Here is a 23,072-nt window from a genome sequence, read left to right on the forward strand (position 1 = left end):
TCCACCCCCATAGCAGGTCATGACGTGGTATTGAAGACTTACCAAAGACTGAAAAGAGGTTTTTATTGAGTTTGGATGAAAAAAAGACATAAAACCTTGGGTGGTTGAATGCAGGACTTGTCAACAGAATAAGTATGAAACAATATCACCACCTAGGTTATTGCAGCCTCTTCCAATACCATAGCAAGCATGGACAAATATAAGTATAGATTTCATTTGTGGTTTGCCTTCATGCAAGGGAAAATTAATGATTTTGGTGGTGGTGGATATGCTTTCTAAGTATGGGCATTTCATAGCCTTGGGACACCCATACCCTGCTAATATAGTAGCACAAGAATTTGTGGAAAACATCTTTAATTTGCATGGCATGCCACTGAGTGGCATGGATACCATTTTCCTTATGAGGGAGTTTTTTAAACTATAAGGATCGAAGTTATGCATGAGTTCGGGTTATCACCCCCAAAGTGATGGGCAGATGGAGGTGGTCAATAGATGTTTAGAAACATATCTGAGATGTTTTACTAGCTGCCAACCCAAGAAGTGGTTCAAATGGCTTCCTTAGGCTAATTGAAGCTATAACACTTCATTTCACATTGCTTATAAGTTCACACTTTCAAAATTGTCTATGGCTTTCCTCCTCCACACATTGCCTATTATGAGCTTGGTTCTGCTAAATTGGAGAACGTTGAACAAGGATTGATTGCAAGAGACAGGTTGTTGACTATGCTTAAAACCAATTTGACCATTGCTTAAAACAAAATGAAAGTGTAGGCTGATAAACACAGGAGTGAGAGAACTTTTGATGTGGGAGATTTGGTCTACTTGAAGCTTATTCCCTACCAGTTGCAGTCACTAGCAACTTATGCCTTCCATAAACTTCACCCTAAATTCTATGGCTCTTTTGAAGTATTGGACAAAGTTGGTAGCTACCTGAGACTTTTAAGATACATCATGTTTTCCATGTCAGTTGCTTGAAGAAACATGTGGGTCCTGATGTTAATCATGTGCCACTGTTACCACTAATGACTGATGATGGACTACAAGCTCAAGAACTAGCAGTAGTGCTACAAAGAAGGGTCAACAAGAAGAACAATGCAGTTGTATCCAGTAGAAGGACAAGAATGCTGATGAATCCACCTGTGAAAATTATGATGAGTTCACTGCAAAATTTCCAGAATTTAAGTATTTAAACAACAACCTTGAGGACAAGGTTTAATTGAAGGGCGGAGGCAATGTTATATATGTGATTATCTTAATCATAGCTTAGCAATTAAATAAGTATTAAGTTGTTAAGAGATTAGTTGACACGCCCCGATCTCGATATTCCCCGAATATGTTGGCCGACACTCGAGGGTGACGAAAGCCATTTGTTGAGTGCAAATGCTGAGAATAAGGAATAGGTAAGACTTATAAATATAAAAGAATCAAGAATATGCATTTAAGGAACGTGTTCAGAGCATACGACTAACTAGAACACCGAAAGAAATAATATAAAATTGAATGAAACAAAGGATGAATCTTACACCGAGAGGACTCGAAGATACTAATGCGGAAGTGCCTGGATGTTGGGATTTTATGCATTGATTCTAAGTTCTGAAGGGGGCGCAAAACAAACATGAGTGGACCAAGTTGATATATATATATATAGTATAACAATTATCAACATACTAACCCCTAGGTTTTATAAAAACACATATATAATGATAAACATGTTTTCCGAACCTAGCATGTTGTGCAATGTCTCAGATCATAACTTGTATATATAATAATCACTGGTGAATGTCCGATAATCCCCAGGCCCTATGCCAACTCCCCTTCTCTGAGCAGACAGTCAGAGGAAAATACACTTTAGGCCCCATGCCGGCTCCCCGTTCCTGTGCTAATAGCCAGAGGAAACACACTCCAGGCCTTATGCCAACACCAAACCGTCGCCTGTGACGAACCAGGATCTATCCCTACGTCCCGTAGCGGAAAGGACCACTAGGTAAGTACAAAACTATTGAACATATATATATTGAAAAGCAACTTCATAATATAAAGTCATCCATCATCTATACTATAAAAAGGTGTTCGAAACATGTTATAAATATCATATCGTCATCCATCGGATATTCTATAAGAACATGAGTTATAGAAAAAATAGTAATAATTCAAACTAGCCTCAGTAAGCATGTTATCTCACAAAACGATTCATAAAACGTAATCATTAAATCATGCTTTTCATGTATGCATTTATATTATTAAAGCATGCATTTTTAGAAGGGGTCCACTCACAGTACTTCGCGGTCGAATAGCCACGCAACTAGCAAAGACAGAAACACCACTATAATTGCAATTGAATTTGGGAAAACGAATATTGGAAACGAATTCAGAACGTCGAATTACCCTAAGAAGGGTCCCGAATAAATTTCGTAAACGTCAATAGAATATTTCCTAATAGAATATTCCCTAACAGAATATTCTCCATAAAGGGTTTTGGGTCGACTAGGGTTTAGGGTTAGGACTTGGGTTAGGTTTAGGTTAATGGGTTAGGGAATTAGGTTGATAAAAGGCCTAGGGTAAATAATTGGGTTTAGGGTTTTTAAACTAAAAGGGTTTATTGGGTTAGAGCCCTAGGTTTTAGAGCTTAAAGAGGAAAGGGCTTGAAGCCCTGGTTCAAAAGGCCCAAAGGCTTTTAGCCTAAGGGTTTCTGGGTTCAACAAGGGAACGGGCCGAAGGCCCTAATTTAAACACAGCCCAAAGGCCTTTATAATTAAACAATTAAAATGAAAACAAAATAAAAGGAAAAAGGGTTTGGGTTGGGCTCGGATCTAATGGGCCTAAAGCGCCAGTTCTAAATGGCCTAAAAGGCCTGGGTTTTCTGGAATGTGGGTCACCGGACCCATTCGAAAGAGAAGGCCGGATTCGGCTGGAATTTACACAAACTTTAAACGGCCATAACTTTGTCAATACTTAACAAAATCAAGTGATTCAAAAATGGAAATCATAGCCCTCGAAGAGAAGAAGAGAATGGTATCTTACACAACGTCTAAATCGCCGTGGTTTGACCGGAAAATGCCTCGAAAGCTTCGGAGGTCGCCATAAACTGGGTAAGATTCAAATGAGTATAACCTCTTCAATACTCAACGAAATTGGGTGAAATAAAAAGGAAAGTTGAAGTACTTAGCCAGACGAAGAGATTGATACCTTACACGCTGGCCAAATCACCATGGTTTAGCCGGAAATTGCCTCGAAAGTCGCCGGAGTTGTCGGGGGAGACTTGGGTGTCCCGGAGCTTCACCGAGACGGAGGAGAGAGAAGAAAGTTCCAGAGGTGATGGTGGTGTCGTAGCTAGGTGGTTGTGGTGGTGGGTGTGTGTGTGGGTTTGACGATGAGGATGGAAGAGTGAGGTCGAGAGAGAGGGAGAGTGAGAGAAAGAAGAGGGCTGAGAAAGATGGAAGAGTGATGGGAATGGGGGACACAAAACAGAAGGTGGGCCCCTTGGGCACACCAATTAAGAATTAAAAACCATTTTAAAAGCAAGATAATCTTAAACTTAGTGAAAATACAATTTAAATTAAGGATGGATGTAACATTAGTTATGTCAGCTGGCTTTAAGTGTTTGGGGAACAATATATGTAGCCAATTGTGAAAGAAAATGAGTAACGATTATATTCAGAAAAGAAATATATTACAAAAACATCTATATATCTCTCTCTAGCTCCTCTTCCTTGCTATTATGCCATTGCCATTGTTGCTTGTAGGTTAAGTTAGGAAATCTGAGATTTGGTGCATATCACTATGGCAGAGTTTTGGGGTTCAGAGGATTTGATGGGGTTGGGAAATGAAGTAAGAAGGTGAGGGTGAAGAGGACGAATCTGGAGGTGGGTTTTGGTCTGGGCATGGTTTTGGGGATTCTACTAAGGGAAATGGGGTTTTGGGGATTCTACTAAGGGAAATGGGGTTTTGGGAAATGGAGGAGTAGGAGGGTGCGCGGAAGTGGGGGGAGGGGGAAGACAAATTTTTTTTTTAAATTAATTAATTTTTTAAATATCCACATGGACTTATATTGACACGTGGTGTCCTGTCATTGTTCATGTGGGTGCCACGTCATCAGTTAACTAAAATTTTGATGGAAAACTTAACAGATGTATGAAAGTATCCCAGAATTAGGATTTTAGGTACCAGACTAGGACGAAAAAAACTTGATGTATGAAAGGTTGAAAATCAAGAAACTTCATAGTAGTAAACTGAGATTACCCCAAACAAAAATTACATCACATGATTCAAATCTTCATCTTTGTATGGCTGTCTGTGAAAAAAATATTACAAGGTACTTTTAAAATTTTTGTTTATGTTTCTCAATATGAAGTTTCCCACCAAATAAACCGATTATAAGCATTTGTTTTACTAAATACAAGAAGGTTTGTAGATTGAAGGTATAAAAGAGCCAAACAAAGAGTATAAAGAAAAAGGAAGGCAGACATCTGCAATTGGTTGAAGAATGGTGATTCTCTATAACCGGTTAATTCGCTCTTCAATTGGTGCTTAATTGCAGAATTTGTGTTCGTCCCTTTGGTGCTTTTCAGGTATCTGTGTGTTTGCTTATTATAAATGGTGAGTTTCTCAACTTCTGTATGGATTTCCTTTCAATTGGTGCTAAATTTTCGATATGAGAATATTTATTGGTAATTTGTGTTTGCAGATTGCCTCTTTCAACTAACCATGTCTGTTTTCTCTAATCCACTTAATCTCTGCCTAACCATCTTTGTTTCTCATATTTGTACAATATTTACAAATTATATGGAATTCCCCGTCTGCACCAGTTCCATGCACCCAATCGATCAGGTCATTTTTCTCTAACCTTTTCCTAATTTGAATTTTAATGATGTGGGGTTTTGTTTATGTATTGGAAATTTGTTGCTTGCATTTTTTAAAGTTATCTATATTTGTCGTTTTATTCTATTGGCAATTTGTTGTTTGATTGGTTTTGTTGTTTTCCTCCACATTTTGACTTATATACGTTGTTCTACCAATTTTATTTGGGTGCTAAACTGCCTCTGTTTACCAAGGTTATTTTACTTTTAGTTAGATTTTTCTGCAATTTTCGTCTGATGATGCTTTCAATTCTCCTCTTATCTCAAGCTACATTAGTTTGAATATATGCGTTTTAAATCTTCCTTTTTATCTAGACTAATGGTTAATGGTTATTTATTTTTATCAATCTTTTCTTGCAGGAAGGGAAAAGGTGAACGCTTCATGCATGAATTTTCACTGCGTTTCACACACAAATGTGACTACAAAACCAGAGGGCTGCTTAAATATTAGTCACCACTAAGTTAAAAGGCCATCATTGTTTCTTTGTTCCTGCACCGTACACATGCATGCATATGTATGTTTTTTTATTTATTTAAGCTTTTCAATTCTTTTATCAAACATCTATAACAATATTTGGAAGTTATATCGATTTTTTTTTCTTAAATGCTATATATAATTGGTTTTTGAGGGATTTCTTAATTAATTTGGTTAGCGTCAGGAAACAGTAGTTTTTGGAAGTTATGGCTGCCCAATCCAGTTTTGTATTTTCAATGTCTTAATCATTTTTCTTTTATAGCACTTTGTTTTGGTTTGTAAATGAACTATATACTTTATCTTGGGTCACAGTATAACGTTTAATGATTAAATTTGTAAGACGGTTTAGCACTTTTTTTTTCTTTTTTTCTTTTCTAGAAAGTTACTATTCCTGCTAGATGCTCAAGTATTATGTCTTTTACTCTTCTACTTTCTCTTTTCTGTATCTTCCCCCATGTAGTATGCTGATTACTTGAAACTATAAGTATAATACTGATGACGCAGTACGATCTACAAATCAAATGGTTTCTTATAGGATGCATATCCATATATAGAAAGCAAAGTTTTAAAAGTTTCACTTCATTGGTTCTTAGGTACTACATCGTGAAGGATTCAATTCGTCCTCGAATTGTACTTTGTTTTCCACTTCAATGCATTTGAATATTTAGCTTTGTCCGTAATTTGCTCAGGTAAACTTTGTCTATTAGGGTTACTAGGTGTTGTTATCCAGATTTTGTATATTTCTCTGGAAATGATTCATAGTTGTTGTGGATTATCGTTTCAAAACACGCAGCAGAGTGCGGGCAGTTTTTCTAGTACTCGTACTAAGAATTTGGTCTATTATTTTAATTAGGTTTATTATTTATTGTATAACATACAAAAATATCATAATTTTTTCTTTAGTATTTTAGTGAATTTGATGGTATGAATATGAGATAAAAGTTCAAGTGATTACAAGTTCGTAGTCCTTTACGAAATACTTTTAAGAGATCGTATGAATTTATAGTGAATTTTAAGAGAAATAAAGTTATTAAATATGTGATATAAAAAAAGTATTATTTGAATAATACATCATTCTTTTATTAATTAAAGTGACACAACTTGATTGGACAACAATTAAAAAAAACACTAGTACACAAATACCTTTCCACACACATAGGATGTGTGTTTATTGCTTTAATACAGACCAATTGAAGTTAAATTAAGGAGTAATTAGGTTTTCATCCTTATTTTTACTACTCTATTGATTAAAACCTTATTACTTTTTAATTTTTGATCAAGGTCCTTTGTATTAATAATATCATTAATTATTTCAATAATAAAATATTTTTTATTTCTAAATATATTCATTTAATATTAAAAATGTTACAATTAGTATATTTATACTTATGGCTAAATTTTTTATCATATATTTTTATTTTTAGTTTGTACCCATTTTTAATTTGCAACCCTTTTTTAATTTGTACCAATTTTCCTTTCAGTTTTAATTTGTACCCATATATTAAATTCTTTTTGTGCCCATATTTTTTAAAGTTTTATTTGTATTGTACCCATATTTTTTTATTTATTTGTACCCATTTTTATTTTTGCTAAATGTACCCATTTTGAAGAATGTACCCATGTTTTGATACAATAATTTTTTGGTTATTTTTATGAATGTACCCATGTTTACACACACACACACAATAGTATATTTATATTTTAATATTTTTAATCCCACAAATTATGGTTTTTTATTTAAAATCTCATTACTATAAACAACTATAAATTTTAATTTTTAATTTAAAAAATATAGTAACGTACATAGAAATAAATTATCAATTAATTTCAGGGACTTGGATCAAAAATTGAAAACCAATAAGGTTTCAGTCAAAGATTGTTCATAATTAGGGACCGCATCCAAAGTCTCCCTTAAATTAAAAACAAGAAACAGGAATGAAACTAGTGATAAAATGATATTATCACTTTCACAAGGAACACGACGCATGTATACTGTAGCACAAGGAATAAGTTTTTAAACCCATAGATGACCTTAATAAGAAGAGTGAAGTTTCGTGAGAGTTTCTAAAGACATTACCCACAGACACCAAATGATAATGATGAATCATTATCATGGAAGGCTGCGGATGGCTGTGTAGACATCCCACTTCATGGGAGTCATGTTTTTCGTCGCTGAGGCTTAATTCGAATCTATTCTCGACGAATGGCCTTGTGTAGAGGCCGCTTTGCACGTGGCGCCATCGGCATAGCATGTTGTGGTTTTTGCTGGCCTGTCCGACACGCTCAGGCTTGAACAACGTGCAACCCCAACTTTTTGTGCTTTCGTCTCGTCGGTCAGCCACTGCCATGATCAATTGCTTGTCTACGTCCATCCTTCCGTTGATATTTCTTGAGGGTTAAACCCCATGCCGCAATGTTTTGGGCCTCCTTACTGTTTTTCACTTATTTTTTAGATTTCGGCTGAAATATTCTATTGTGAACATATTTGTGGTTCAATAATTGGTAGAATCACTTCCAAATGTTTTATAAAGATTTCTTAATTTCATAGAAAATATTTTGTGAAAATAAAATATTTACTTTTTTCACAAAAAAACTGTCGGTGTCATGTTTTTAAGTCGGTTTTGTAAACACGCATAAAAATCATCATTAAATCTATTTGTTTTCACTTTCACCTCACTGTGAGGTATTTAAAATTAATGTATGACTTTTTTTCGATATTCTTGAGTATATGCCCCTGTTTAGCCAATGATTTGGACCTCACTACAATTTTTTTCATTTATTTTTAGTTTTTGGCTCAAATATTTTAAAACTAAATTTGTGGCTTAAAATTTGGTAGAATCCCTTCCAAATGCCTTATAAATATTTTATTCATGCTAACGGAAAATATTTTGCGAAAATAAAATATTTGCATTTCTCACAAAAACGTGGGTGCTCACAGTTTTTAGTTGGTTTTGCAAATTTGTAAAAAAAAAAAAAAAAATCATCATTAAATCTATCTGTTTTCACCTTCACCTCACCATGATGTTTCTAAAATTAACGTATGACTTTTCATTAATATTCTTGAGTATAGACCCTGTTTAGGCAATGACTTTTCGGTTTCGGCTTAATTAAATCTTCTATTAGAAATACACTTGTGACTCAGTAATTGGTAGATCTACTTTTAGATACTTTATAAAGATTTTCTTCATGTTCATGTAAAATATTTTGTGAAATTAGAAAATTTGCACTGTTCACAAAAAACGTGGGTTAACACTCATAGTTTTTAGTCGGTTTTGCAAATTGTACAAAAATTATTATTAAATCTATTTGTTTCAACCTTCGCCTCACCGTGATGTTTTTAAAACTGACGCAACACTTTCCATTAATATTTTTAAGTTTGAAATCCCATGTTAGCAATGTTTTGAACCTCACTACTATAATTTCAGTTAATTATTAGTATTTGGCTTAAATATTTTGTTAGAAATACATTTGTGATTTGGCATGGCTATTTAATTTATTTAAAATAGGGTGAAATGAACAACTGGTTATTGATTTGGAAATTGGGAGAGAGCACAATCTGTTCGGTATTATATATAGACAGCAAAGAAAGCATGAGAACTGGGCATATCAGTAAACTGTGCGGCAGTGAGCCCAGTTTTTATTTATCTTTTGAGAATCATAAAAATTTATAAATCATAGAACAGAATGACAAAGGAATTATATTTTTGGAAAAAAAAGAATTATCCTTTTTCTTTTATCTTGAATTGTTATTATACAAACGAAGAAATTATTGTATTCTAAAACAAGGTTAATCCTACGGTTAAGAGGTTGAAACTCTTGTTTTATCTCTTAGGTTTTTGAGTAATACAGGCCGGCAAGATTCAAGTAGCAGAAACTGGATTCTCCAGTTCAATGCAATCTCACCGGCACTTTAGCCTTGACTGGAAAGGTCTCAGAGCATTGTGTTCTCCACTTTTAGCGGATATGTAAATAAGATATCTGGGGTTCTTCATTCTATCCATTATGTTCTCCACTTTTGGGCAAAGCAAGAAATTCTAAACTAGTGGAGTTTTAAACATGCAGAGTAGTTAGACATAAGAATTACCAATGTTTATTATTACTGCAACAAACACACGATTACACTATGAATGCTAGTGAATCATGCACATGCAAATGACCTGTCTACACACAGAGATACGGCATGACATTATTATTGCTATAAACACACGGATTACAGTGAAATTCAAAAACCAAAAACAAGGAAAAAAGTAGTAATGAAAACAAATGCCACTTTCACGGGGAACACGATTGCATTCAAGCACATGCAACAAGCCTTTTAAACCCATAGGTGACCCAAATGGGACGAGTGAAGTCTCGTGAGGGTTTCCAGAGACGTTACCCACAAACATCATGCGTAATGATAATTAACATTTACCGCAAGTGACTGAGTAAATATCCACACCTCCAGAGTCAGGTATTTTTTTGTTGAGGCGTAATTCAAATCTGTTTTCAATGAACGGCCTTGTTACAAGGTCACTTTGCAAGTGGCGTAATCGGCAGCGTGTGATTAGGTTGTTGCCGTCAGGTGGTCCGACAGGCTCGACCTTGAACAATGTGCAAGCCCAATTGTCCTTGGTTTCATTTCGGTCGGCAGCAGCGGCCAGGACCAATAGCCTGTTTTGGTCAACCCTTCTTAAGTAGTTGCCGTTGTAGGAGCATTTGATATGCACATAATTCTTATCGGCATAGTCCTCATTGTTTGGCTTCTCGGTGGTGAACTTTATGAATCGGCTGTTAGGATTGTCTTCAGAAAACTGGACAATCTCATTAAGATCGCTTTCTGCATCAAGTTGATAGCGCAAGTATTTGTTGTTGGTCTCTGCTTTTAGCAGAAAGGGGCTTGGCAGTACAGGTGGAGCCATGTTGTATACTATGGTTGGGATTGGGATGATCTCTCTTCTTTTTTTTCTCCTCTCTTGATGATTTAATTTGCTTTCTGTGAGTGATCCTTGCTCAAAACATGCTATCCTATTTATAAGAAATTAAGCACAAGCTAGCTCAAAGTTATGGTCTTTAATTAATATTTATTTCCTCAATCTCATTTTCCCATCTCTTTCATATCCATGTGAACATGGATGATCTCATTGGTCTGACGCAAGATTTATTAAAATAGCTGTCTGATTGATTTGTTTGTATCTTTTTTAACCTCTTCTGCTAATTCTGCTACTTGTGAATATAATTCTCATTATAATTTTTTTTTTAAAAGCCAAAATTCATATAAGAGAAATAAAGATTTTTTATAGCATATAAATTAAGACTTTCAAACTTGTATCCCATCTGTACAAGATTATAATTACATGTTCGAACATACTGATGGGTGTATCTTTTTCTTCAATATCTTCTAAGTGAGGATAAAATGAACGATTGTCAACTTTCATAAACCACGTAGCTATAGGTGTGGAGTCCGTTGTTAAAAATTTTGTTTGTAGGATGTGTGTGTGTAGTTAAAATGAGGAGTAAAAGCATATGGCTATAGGTTTGGATCACAAGATGTGTTACCAATAGATATAATAAGCTCGTTAATCACCATTTAACTAGTAAGCCAATCATCAACATCCATATTATTTGATTTACAAAATTAAATTTAAAATTTTGATCTTCCTAACATTACCCTTAAAATTTTGTAACAAATTCTCGTGGTCTTCATGAAAAATAGATATAGAGGACGGAAGTACAATTAAACTAGCAACTGTCGAACTTTCAACAAGCAAATTGATGTAGGTATGGGATCGTTTATTGGGAATTTTGGGTAGCAAGTGTGTTATGATTAAGATTATAGAAAAAGACTTAACAATGTGAATTCAAAGACTTGTTATAGAATTGTTGTTCTCTAGTACAAGAGAGTAAACCAATTCCCCGACACCCTTATGGGTAAGCTCTCTAGTGCGAGAGGGTAAACCAATTCCCCGACACCCATCTGGGTCCACTCTCCAGTGCGAAAGGATAAACTAATTGCTTTACAGTGCTAGAGGGTAAACCAATTCCCCGAAACCCATTTAGGTAAGCTCTCCAGTGCAAGAGGATAAACTAATTGCTCACCAGTGCGAAACGGTAAACTAATTCCCCGACACCTATCTGGGTAAGCTCTCTAGTGCGAGAGGATAAACTAATTCTTTGACACCCATTTGGGTCCACTCTTCAGCGGAATGTGCAAAATTGCCCATGAATTTCCACACAACTACTCATTTTGATGTGATTAGTTAACGATTTTCATATTCCACAGATCTTTATCATGTTGTGGTGCAGGTCACACAGTTCAAATAATCGAATACTCGAAGACTAGCTAAGCAGCAAATGGTCAAAGGGTAGAAGCAGACGACGAACTCAACAGCTCGACGCCTAATAAGCCAAAACTCACGACCATAGTGACTTTTTGGGATCGTTAGCCTTTTTCAAAGCAGTGTGCCCAACCAACGGTTCTATGGCTAAAAACTTTGCAAGATGCTTCAAGCAAGCAAAGTTTCAAGAAAAACGAAGCTGGAGTAAAGCAAAGAAAGCAGTTATTTCTAGCAACTTGATAAACTTATACGAAGGTCGTCAAAATCCGACACAATCTAAACCAATGTTCTAAAAGACGTTAGGTGCTAGTCGGGTGGCGAGCTGGGGCCTAGCACCTAGGCGGACTAGGCCGATTGAGGTAAATCTATTGTATTTCGTGTAAATAAGTGTCTATTTATACCTAAAAATATATATATATAATTTCTTCATAAACTAGAAAATAGACTGACATATATATTATGAAGTATTGGAACATAATGAAAACATGGAGAGCAAACATATAATGTGTGTTTATTTAAGTGTTCAATGAGTCTCTTACAATTTATTGGAAACAATAAAATGCAAAAGAAAAGTTATCTATTTTCTATCTAAGTGAGTTGCAACCTAGGCATGTGTCTAGTCAGGTCTCGGCAGTTAGATGGGTGCCTAGACGGTCTAAGCGCAATTTCTTAATTTTCAAATGTTTAGGCATTAATCGGGGCGGTAGTCAACCGCCTAGCGCCTAGGTGGAGCCTAGGCGCTAGGCGGGGATTTTTAGAACAGTGATCTAAACAGAGTATACTACTTATTTAGCAGCTTGGATGACATTAGGCCCTCCAGCAGCCATCCTGCCCTTAACAGCCACTTCACATTCAGCAGTTTACTCATTCAACATTTCATCTTCAGAAATTCTGATCTTGGCAGCTCCGTTCTCGATTGCTCTATCTACAACAGCTGAGAAATCAAACTCAAGCAATTTCCTCATTCTTAGCAAACAGTCCAAACCGTGGCCCATGCCACGACATTTCCTCGACCCATTCCGAGCTAACCTTTGGCTCCAGCCAAGTTGTGGCCCTTGCCACACCACCTCATCGACTCATGCCGAGCTAACTTCTGGCCCTTGCTAGCCAACGTGTCTCACTACCCTGACGACTGCCCCGCAGCAGCACCACCCAAGAAGAAGACAAAGAAAATTAAGTTTTTCTTACCTTGGTGCGGCGTGGAAAAGACAAAAAAAATCAATGGAAAACCGTTCTTTGCACGGACAAGGGAAGAAGAATGCTAGGGGAGGGGGAACAAATATCCTCTAGCTTTCTCTCTTTCTTGTAGGGATAAATAATCGTCCTCCGAGGTTGATTTAATCCCTTCCTTAAGGTAGGCTTAAATAGGCTTTGGTGGTCATTTATTTCCCTTTCCTAGAAGAATCTAACTCCAAGTCCAAGTGGGAATCTATATCAAAGTTCGAGATCTCTACACCTACTGCCCTTTCCTACTAGCAGCCCAGCAGGTGTAGGGGTATTTGTGGAGCAAAAAATAATCAAGAAAATTATGGAGGTCACATGTGGACTTTTGGGTTAAAAGGACAAAATTACCCTTGAGGCACACCGGGATTCTCACGCGCATGCAACAGACAATAACGACTCAATCAAGGAAGAGTCAAAGGTGATCAAAATGGTATTTATTCAAATCTCTCTCATCAAATCCTTATTCAAAAGGTAACTCCCAAATTTCCTATTTAATTTAGGATTAATTATTCACATAATATCTTGCAATTATTCTCCAATTACACCATATATGGCCGGCCATTAGTCTACAAATAGGGCCGGCCACTCCCCTATAAATAGCCCTATTATCCCACTAAAAAGGAAAGTCATTTGCTACCCACAAACTCCTAAACACATTCTTTTCAGAATTCTAACTTTGACATAAAAAATTCTTTGGCCAAAGCCCCCCCTCCCATTCATCATGGGCGCATGAGACTCTTGACCTTAATCTTAGATGTTATTATTTTGCAGGTGCATTTTCGTCAAATGAGAAGATGACGGAAATTTGCATGCACACTCCCTATATTGTCAATTGGTTTTGTAGTGGAACCTCAACTTTCTTTATGGTATTCCTTTGTCAAAAAAAAAAAAACTTTCTTTATGGTATACGCACCACGTCGCCCCATAGTGTTGTCCACGCATCACTCGTGAATATAACTCTCATTCTAAAATAAAAAGCTAAAACTAATATAATAAAGAAGTTTTATTTTAAAATTTTCAAACTCTCCCTCAAATTATTATAATAATTTTGAACTCTCCACTCTCCGCCTAATAATAGTTCAATTAAAAAAAGAAAGACTTTTTTTAAAAAATAAAATATAGACATAGAATATGAGAGAATAGAGAAAAACAAAATAGTGATTAGAAGAAGAAAATCTAAGTGTCTTCCTTTTTATTAGAGTGCCTATTTATAGGCTTAAAATTTACATGAAAATATTTTAACTAATTACATATTACATATTGACCGATAAGCCAAATTAAAATCACACTAATAAAATGTTGCACTCCACCTGTATATGTCAAACTTGTACAAGTTTCTAAACGGGTGAAACACTAACAGATTGGGTGTGCCTTTCCCTTCAATTTCTTTTCTTTAATGAATTACGGTTAAATGACAGATTTGATTGTCAACTAGCATAGTACCTATATGGGAGCATTTTTGCTCACCAACATAAACTATGATGTATGCTCACCATACGCCTAATCAATTGACATGTGTCATTTCACTTAACTCGAGTTAACTTTCACATTAAATGTTAGTTTTTCAATTTTGAAAAAAAATTAACCAAGATTAAGTGAAATGACACGTGTCAATTAATTAGGTGTATGGTGAGCATACACTATAGTTTATGGTAGTGAGCAAAAATGCTCTCGTACATATATATAGGTGTGGAGTCTTTTGTTATAATTATGGATTTAATGTCAAGTCCATCAAGGGATTGGTCTCTAGAAGAACTAGATTTAGAGACCGAAAGTGCAACTAAATGAGAAATATATTGTAGTCTTTCACAAAGGACATGGATACATATGTGGAGTCTTTGATTAAAAATATTTGTAAAATGACAGCGTATGTCTATAGGCGTGGAGTCTTTTGTTAGCAATTAAAAGTTTTGTAACATGTAATTGACTTGGTTTCTTGAGAGCTACATCTAAAGGATGGGAGTATAATTAAATAGGGACTTGTAATATATATATGTTATGGTCCTTAATTAACATTTATTTCCTCAATCTCAGTTTCCTATCTCTTTCCTATCCATGTGAACATGTATGATCTCATTGGTGTGACGCAAGATTTGTTAAAATAGCTGTCTAATTGATTTGTTAATTTGTATCTTTTTTAACCTCTTCTGCTAATTCTGTGAATATAATTCTCATTATATAATTAAAAAAAAGCCAAAATTCATATAAGAGAAATAAAGACTTTTTATAGCATATACATTAAGACTTTCAAACTTGTATCCCATCTATAAAAGATTATAATTACATGTTTGAACACACTGACGGGTGTTTCTTTTTCTTCAATATCTTCTAAGTGCGGGTAAAATGAGCGATTGTCAACTTTCATAAACCACATAGCTATAGGTGTGGAATCCTTTGTTAAAAATTTTGTTTGTAGGATGTGAGTGTGTAGTTAAAATGAGGAGTAAAAGCATATGGCTATAGGTGTGATATTAAAGTTTGGATAATGTTACTTTCAAACTAAATTTGCAAATTACAAGATGTGTCACCAATAGGTGATAAACATGTTAATCAGCACTTAACTAGTAATCCAATTATCAATATCCACATTATTTGGTTTACAAAATTTAATTTAAAATTTTGATCTTCCTAACATTACCCTTAAAATTTTGTAACGAATTCTTGTGGTCTCCATAAAAATAGTTATCAAGGACGTAAGTACAATTCAATTAGCAACCGTCAACTTTCCACAAGCAAATTGATGTAGGTATGGGATCGTGTATTAGGAATTTTGAGTAGCATGTGTGTTATGGTTAAGATTATAAAACGACTTAAACATGTGAATTCGAAGACTTGTTATAGAATTCAAATTTTTGTAACGTATGTGAAACCACATTGTAAAAAGTCTTTGTTTTTATTTTTTTAATTGAACTCAAGCCATATCGTATGGAATACAGGGTTAAAATTTCTTGGTCACCCTGTGATGGTTGTAAAAAGTCTTTATTGGTAATTCAAATTTTATTAGAATTAAAAATTATAAGATTCCCTGTACACTATTTACTTAATATTAAGTAGAATGACTTTTTATAGCATATAAAACAAGGCTTCTTTTTCACAAAAATATAAGGATGGTATGTATTACTCTAAACCATTTCATTATAGACTTAATACGATAATAATAAAAAAAAAAGATTTTTTTTCCAATGGTTAGGTGGAGTTTTGAGGGGAGACGGAATGGGGTGAGGCCCTGGGGAGCCTCAAAATTGTGTGAGGGCTAAGGGTACTTAATTTCCACTATTGCGCGCCCTCCCTAAAGGTTTAGGAGAAAGGGGTGGCCGGGGAGGGAAGAGGATCCGGTCCGGATCTCTCCCATCAAAGGCAGGCCTAGGATTAAGTGATCTGGATAGTTGAAATTTGATCAAACGGTTGCAATTATTATAACTTTTAGGGAGATTCTTTGTTTGAAACCGTTGAATCAAATTTCAATAACCCAGTTCACTTGATACTGGACCTTTTATGGAAGAGATCCGAACCGGATCCTCTTCCACCGGGGAGTTCATATGTGGGTAAGGATAGGGCCCAAAGGTGCTTAACTTTCACCATGGTACTAGCCCTCCATAATAAAAAATACTTTAAATACTGTAACTTTTATTACCTGCCAACCGCTGTGTATTTTGCTTCTTCGACATATTCTGTTCCATCAGTAGCCTTTTCGGAGGAAGGTTTTGTATTTGAAACATAACTCATCTGTACCATATTATAGCTAGTTACACGAACAAATCGACAGATTGGGTATGCCTTTGCCTTCAATTTAATCTCTTTTAGGAAGTGCTATTAATTGACCAATTGCCAACTTTCATAAAGCACATGACGAGGGATAAAACATATGGCTATAAGTGTGAGGTCTTTTGTTAGAAATTAAAATTTTGGTAACATGTGAATTCATTTGGTCCATGAGAAATATTGATTGAATATATGCTGTGTATTGCATCTTCCACATCTAAATGACCAAGACTCCTTCATGGAAGATATTGATTCATATACACTAACACTGATTTTGTTTTAAATTTACTTAGAAAACCTGTTATTTGGGAATTGGATTCGTCAAAGTGTGGAAGGATTATAATTAATAGCTCAGGTTGTTGTAGTGGTCAAATGTCTTGGTCTTGGTGTATAGTTGTACTCGCTTAATCTTCTATAGAAGCATTTTTGCTCACCACTATAAACTATAATGTATGCTCACCATTATAAACTATAGTGTATACTTACCACCTTATTTATTACCGTTAGATGAGTTTAAATCTCGAGATTTATGTAGTGAATAGGTACAAATCTCAAAATTAAAACTTATCTAACAGTGATAAATAAGGTGATGAGCATAAAGACGCTTTGAACTTCGCTAGAGGGTAGGTGATGGTGAGTCCATTTTTCTTATCCTTGGCTACCGTTATTTTCAAACTTTTAAGTTTCTTCCCCTCCCAACAAAATTTAAATACTATCACTTTCGTTACTTGCCAACTATTGTGTATTGCCTCTTCAACATTATTGTGTTCCAGTTGTAGCCTTGTTTATAGGAAGGTTTTACTTTAGATGAGAAATGTTGTAGTCTTTCACAAAGCACATGGTTATGGATGTGAAGTCTTTGATTAAAAATAGTTGTAACATGACAACATATGACTATAGGCGTGGAGTCTTTTGTTAGCAATGAAAAGTTATGTAACATGTAATTGACTTCGTTTCATAAGAGCTACATCTAGAGGATGGGGGTATAATTAAAAGGGCACTTGTAATATATATGTTAACCTACATCAATGTCTTAAGTTTTAGGCGATAGAATTTGGGAGGTTTGCATGAAACAAAATGGACTTCAACATAATAGACAATGACAACTTCACGAAACTAATAGCCTCTATAACGAGGAAATGACATATAAAAAAAAAGCAAAGAAATACATTTAAGTTTTGAAATTATCAACTATCAAATTTACAAGACAGGTGACACTTTGAAGCCAAACTTCATTTGCTACCTGAAAATACTATTTGCTCTACGAAATTTGGCCCAACAAACAATATTTCGTCGAGTCAAGTGGTTTTGCTCGATAAAAACTCCAGTTGGTCGGATAGAGCTAGTCACCATTAGGGTCTAGCCAAAGACTTTGTGCGGCAAAATACTTTCAGAGGGCAAGAATAAATTTGTCAGGCAAATATTTGACCCCAACGGAAACAATGGCCCGTATTTTGAAAAGGTTTACCCGACGAAATATAAGTTCTTCAACTTAGAGTCCTTTACCCAACGACACATTTCGTCGAGCAAAGTGTTAGTAAAATTGCTTTCAAATGCTTTATAAAGTTTTCTCAAATGCTCACAAATTTTAATTTTAATTTTTTTGCGAAAACAAAAAATTTTGCATTTTCACAAAAAGGGTGATCAATCACGGTTTTTTTTTGTAGGTTTTGCAAAATGGTATAAAAATCGTCATTAATCTATTTGTTTTCACCTTCGCATCATTGTTAGGTTTTCAAAATTAATGTAGAACTTATGCTGATATTCTTTAAGTTGAACCTCATTTTGGCAATTTTTTGGACGTTACTACTATTGTTTTTCACTAATTTTTTAGTTTTCGTGTTAAATATGTTGTTATAAATGCATTTGTGAGATATTACTTGTTTTTCACTATTCTTTAAGCTGCTAGACAATGTGTATTATTTGTAAGATATTACATTATCCTTGATTGAATCCATAGGACTTAGAGCAATTAATAGCTCTGAGATGTTGATGTCTTCTAACTTAGTTGAGTTTTAAACATTCATAGTAGTTAGACATCTAAATTACCAATGTTTATTACTATTGCAACAAATACACGGACTACATTACGAGAACTAGTGAATCATACACATACAAATGACCTATCCACAGACGGAGATAGGACATGAGTTTATTTTTCTTGCTATAAATCCATGAATTATAGCGAAATTTAAAAACCAAAACAAGGGGAAAAAGTAGTGATGAAAACTAATGCTGGAAACACGATTGCATTCAGTGCATGCAACAAGCCTTTTAAACCCATAGGTGACCCAAATAGGACAAGTGAAGTCTCGTGAGGGTTTCCAGAGATGTTACCCACAAACATCAAATGATCATGATGATCATATAACGCTGCGAATGGCTGTGTAGACATCAACTCCTTGGGGATCAGGTCTTTCGCCGTTGAGGCGTAATTCGAATCTATTCTCAACGAACGGCCTTGTGTAGAGGTTACTTTGAACGTGGCGCAACCGGCAGAGCACGTTGTTGTTGTTGTTGCCGGCTTGACCCACATGCTCGGGCTTGAACAATGTGCAAGCCCAACTCTTTTTGTTTTCGTCTCGTTGGTCAGCCGCGGCCATGATCAATTGCTTGTCTTTGTCCATCCTTCTGAAGTATTTGTTGTTGACAGTGCATTTGATATGCACGTAATGATTATCTTGGTCGTCTTGATTGTTTGCCTGCTCTACTTGGAAGATTGAGTACTCACTCTTAGGATCCTTTCCGGAGAATTGGACAATCTCATGAGTTTGGTTTTCTTCATCAAGCATGTAGCGCAAGTATTTATTGCAGATGTTTGATTTCAGCACAAAAGTGTTTGGTAGCGCAAGTGGATCCAAGTCGACGACTGTGCACACATCCAAATCGTTTTGGGGGTTGGGGTCTGCTCTTTCTGCAAAGAGACATTGATGGAAGTCGTTAGAAGTGAGTGACATTACATAGTGCCCGAGTTGCACGTGGAGTATTCGGAGGACTGCTTTGTTGTCTGCATGGACAACCCGAGGCTCGAACAGTGTGCAGGTCCAATGGTTTAGATCTTCCTCTGGTCGGTCAGCCTGGGCTACTATCCAATGCTGGTGCTCGTTTGGCCTTCTCAAGTATTTGTTATTGTAACAGCATTTGATATGCACGAGTCCTTCGTAACCGCCGTACGCAGGCTCCATTTGGAACTTTGCGTTCGGGCTCTTGTCATCCACTTCGGAGAATTGGAGAATCCCATGAAGATTCTCGTAACTTTGATGTATGTAGCGCAAGTATTTTTGGTTGTTGTTTGATTTCAGAGCAAAAGACCTTGGTAGTAATGCTGCCATGTTAATTGGGATATGATCTCTCTCTCTGTGCTCTTTCTTGTAATTCTCTCACATGCTCTTCTCCGAACCGCCTATATCCTATTTATATAAGAAAATTGCTACGACTGTAGCTATCCTATTTTTTATTATTCACGAGTTAGATGATAGTTTAGCATATAAGTTTTTTTTTTCTATGCTCACATGATGTCCACACTAATGACTCCATTAATATATTATTTTACAATCATATTGTTTATAGCATACAATAAACTATTTATAAGCCGCTATCCTCTTTACGGTCATGATCATGTTTGTCCGGGCTTATATATAAGTGTTTTTTTTTTTTGTCTTTTTATAGCCAACTAGCATACGTCCACACATGGGTGTGTGAAATGCTTTATTTTTGTTCTTAAAATTGAAGGAGAGAGAAAGAGCGTGAGAGAGAACGTGGTAGTGGGAAGAGAGGAAGAGAGATTTAATTTTTTTAATTTTTAATTTTTTTAAATTATAGATGTTAAAATCATCTATAAGTGATGCTTAAATAAAAAATAAAAAGGCTTTAATTTGTAAAATTACGTTACTACCCTTAATTTTTTTATTTTGATAGAATATTAATTAGTCTTTTCACCTTATTTTGATTGATAAAAAAGATTTTATTAATCCGTAGTTTAGATATGTATTATCTGTAATTTTACATTATCCTTGATTGAATTCGTAGGAGTTGAAGCACTTAATAGCTCTGAGAAGTTGGTCTTTAAATTTTTGTTAGAACTTCTCTTCTTTTTTTTTTTTTTTTTGGTCATTTTTTTTAGGACTTCTTTTCCCTCTTTCTAGATGAATGCTACACGTACTCGCTTTCAAACCAGACTCTCTCTCCATGGTTTCTACGTGGTTCAACTAATTATTTAATTCACAAATATTTTTATTTTTAACAAATGATATTAGTTACACTAGGGAGAGGTGAGTTAAGTCTCATAATGAATTAGCAATAATATGTTTCAAAATAGCATTTGGCAAAAATTGAACCTAAAACCTCTTACTTATAATGAACATTGTGGAGCCAAAAATAATCGCAAGGCGACACGTGGATTCTTGGGTAAAAGAGGACAAAAATACCCCTGAGGCATACTGGGATTCCTACGCGCGAGCAGCGGGCAATCATCCCTAAACCAAGTCAAAAGTGCCCAAAATAGGTAACAATTTAAAGTCTATTTCATCAAATCCTTTCTATAAGGTAATTCCTAAAACCTAATTTATTCTATATATTTTGCATTCCATTATTTAGCTAATCAATTAGCTAAATGATATTTTCCTTTCATATTCCCTAAAAATTGATTAATTAAGGGATTAATTACCTAATCAATCCCTTAATTATCAATTAAAACACCCATTCACACCTAAAACTACTAAGAGGTCGGCCACCTCCCTTTTCCTAACCTTTTTCACTTTTCTCCATTTTATTACCCCATTTATACAAATAATCAATTTTGTAACTCCTAATTAAACCTAAATTAAACCCAAAAAACCCTAGCCACCTCCTATCCCTATAAATATACTCTCATTCTCACCAAAAAAGCCAATTCCAACACTTTGGCAAAAATCCAAAATACTCTAAACACTATTTCTCTCTAAAATTCTAACTTTGGCATCGGAGGTTCTTCGGCCAAAGCCCCCCCATTCATCGTGGGCGCGTGAGGCGTTTGGCCTTAACCTAAGGTGCTAGTTGTTTTGTAGGTGCAAAATCGTCCAAGATCGAGGAGGAGAAAATTTGCATCCACAAACATTGTTCTAAAAATCCCGTATAGGTGCTAGGCGGCTAGCCACCGCCCCGATTAATGCCTAGGCATTTGAAAATTAAGAAAGGGCACCTAGACCTACTAAGGCACCCGCCTAGACCGCCTAGCCCGCCTAGACACCTGTCTAGATTGCACTATCTTTGATAGAAAATAGATAACTTTCATTTTGCATTTTATTGTTTCCAATAAATTGTAAGAGACTTATTGAACACTTAAATAAACACACATTATATGTTTGCTCCCCGTGTTTTCATTATGTTCCAATACTTCATAATATATATGTCATTCTATTTTCTAGTTTATGATGAAATTACATATATATTTTAAGTATAAACAAACACTTATTACACAAAATACAATAGATTTACTTAAATCCGCCTAGCCGTCTAGGCGCTAGGCCCCAGTCAGCCGCCCGACTAGCGTCTAGCGTCTTTTAAAACCTTACAAGTGAAGTAATACCACTAAACCATTACGAAGTGACCCACAAATGTTATTATCTTTATATAAAAAAAATTATTCTCATATATCAATTCTCTATGGTGCCCTGAAGTTGAATAGTGAATGTCATTAATTATTATTCCTAAACTCCGAAAGCCTTCGTATAGATATCCATTAAGTGTACTGAGAAATTTAGAAACGTATTCAAATTTAGACTTTATATAGAATTATAATCACTATTTTAATTTATGATAATTATAACCAAAAGTTAAAATAAAAGTATTAATATACTCTTAAAATGAAGTTTTCAAGAAGAACCTAAAAGCAAAATTCTACAACAAAAACACTTGAGGATTCATACTTTTTACTTTTTAGGATTGAAAATAAGTGTAAGTAATTGATTCGGAATTTCAGACCGAGCTCGAGAATCAGAAGTTCAAGAAGGTCATCAAATTCTTCAATCTTATTTTTGGGATGGAATTCTGAACACAAAGTTTCTTTACACTATGTTTGGATGAGAAAAATAAATTTCGAATTTTGACAAAAGTAGAAATTTATAAATTGACACGTACCAATTCTCTTAATTGAATTCATAAACATAGAAAATTTAAAATTTCCGTATGAAGAAAACTTGTAATTTGGGACATCTAATTCCCAAGTTTAAATTTCATATAAATACGGGTCATTTCCAAATTTTTATGGGTGAAAGTTTAAAAATATCAAATTTCGTATTTAAATTTCATTGTTTTTTTAGATTTTAACCAAACAAGAAATTTACAAATTATAGAAAATAAAATTTTGTCATTTCAAGTTCCGTCATTTTAAAATTCCTCAGTAATTTTAAATTTTCTCATCCAAACATAGTGTTAGGATATGAGATTGGAAAAATTTGT

At 35.0% G+C, this 23,072-nt stretch overlaps 1 protein-coding gene across 1 annotated transcript; it reads right to left on the bottom strand.

Moving 5' to 3' along the window:
* Nucleotides 1-18,997: 18,997 nt before the first annotated feature.
* LOC126625649 (uncharacterized) lies at nt 18,998-19,966 on the bottom strand. The gene has a single exon (XM_050294678.1). The coding sequence runs from the start codon at nt 19,964-19,966 to the stop codon at nt 18,998-19,000; it is 969 nt and encodes a 322-aa protein (XP_050150635.1).
* Between the last annotated feature and the right edge of the window lie 3,106 nt (nt 19,967-23,072).

Source organism: Malus sylvestris, chromosome 6, assembly GCF_916048215.2.
Source record: "Malus sylvestris chromosome 6, drMalSylv7.2, whole genome shotgun sequence".
NCBI lineage: Eukaryota > Viridiplantae > Streptophyta > Magnoliopsida > Rosales > Rosaceae > Malus > Malus sylvestris.

Coding starts and splice junctions, on each gene's coding strand:
- LOC126625649 (XM_050294678.1), bottom strand. CDS start 19,966: ATGGCAGCATTACTACCAAGGTCTTTTGCTCTGAAATCAAACAACAAC.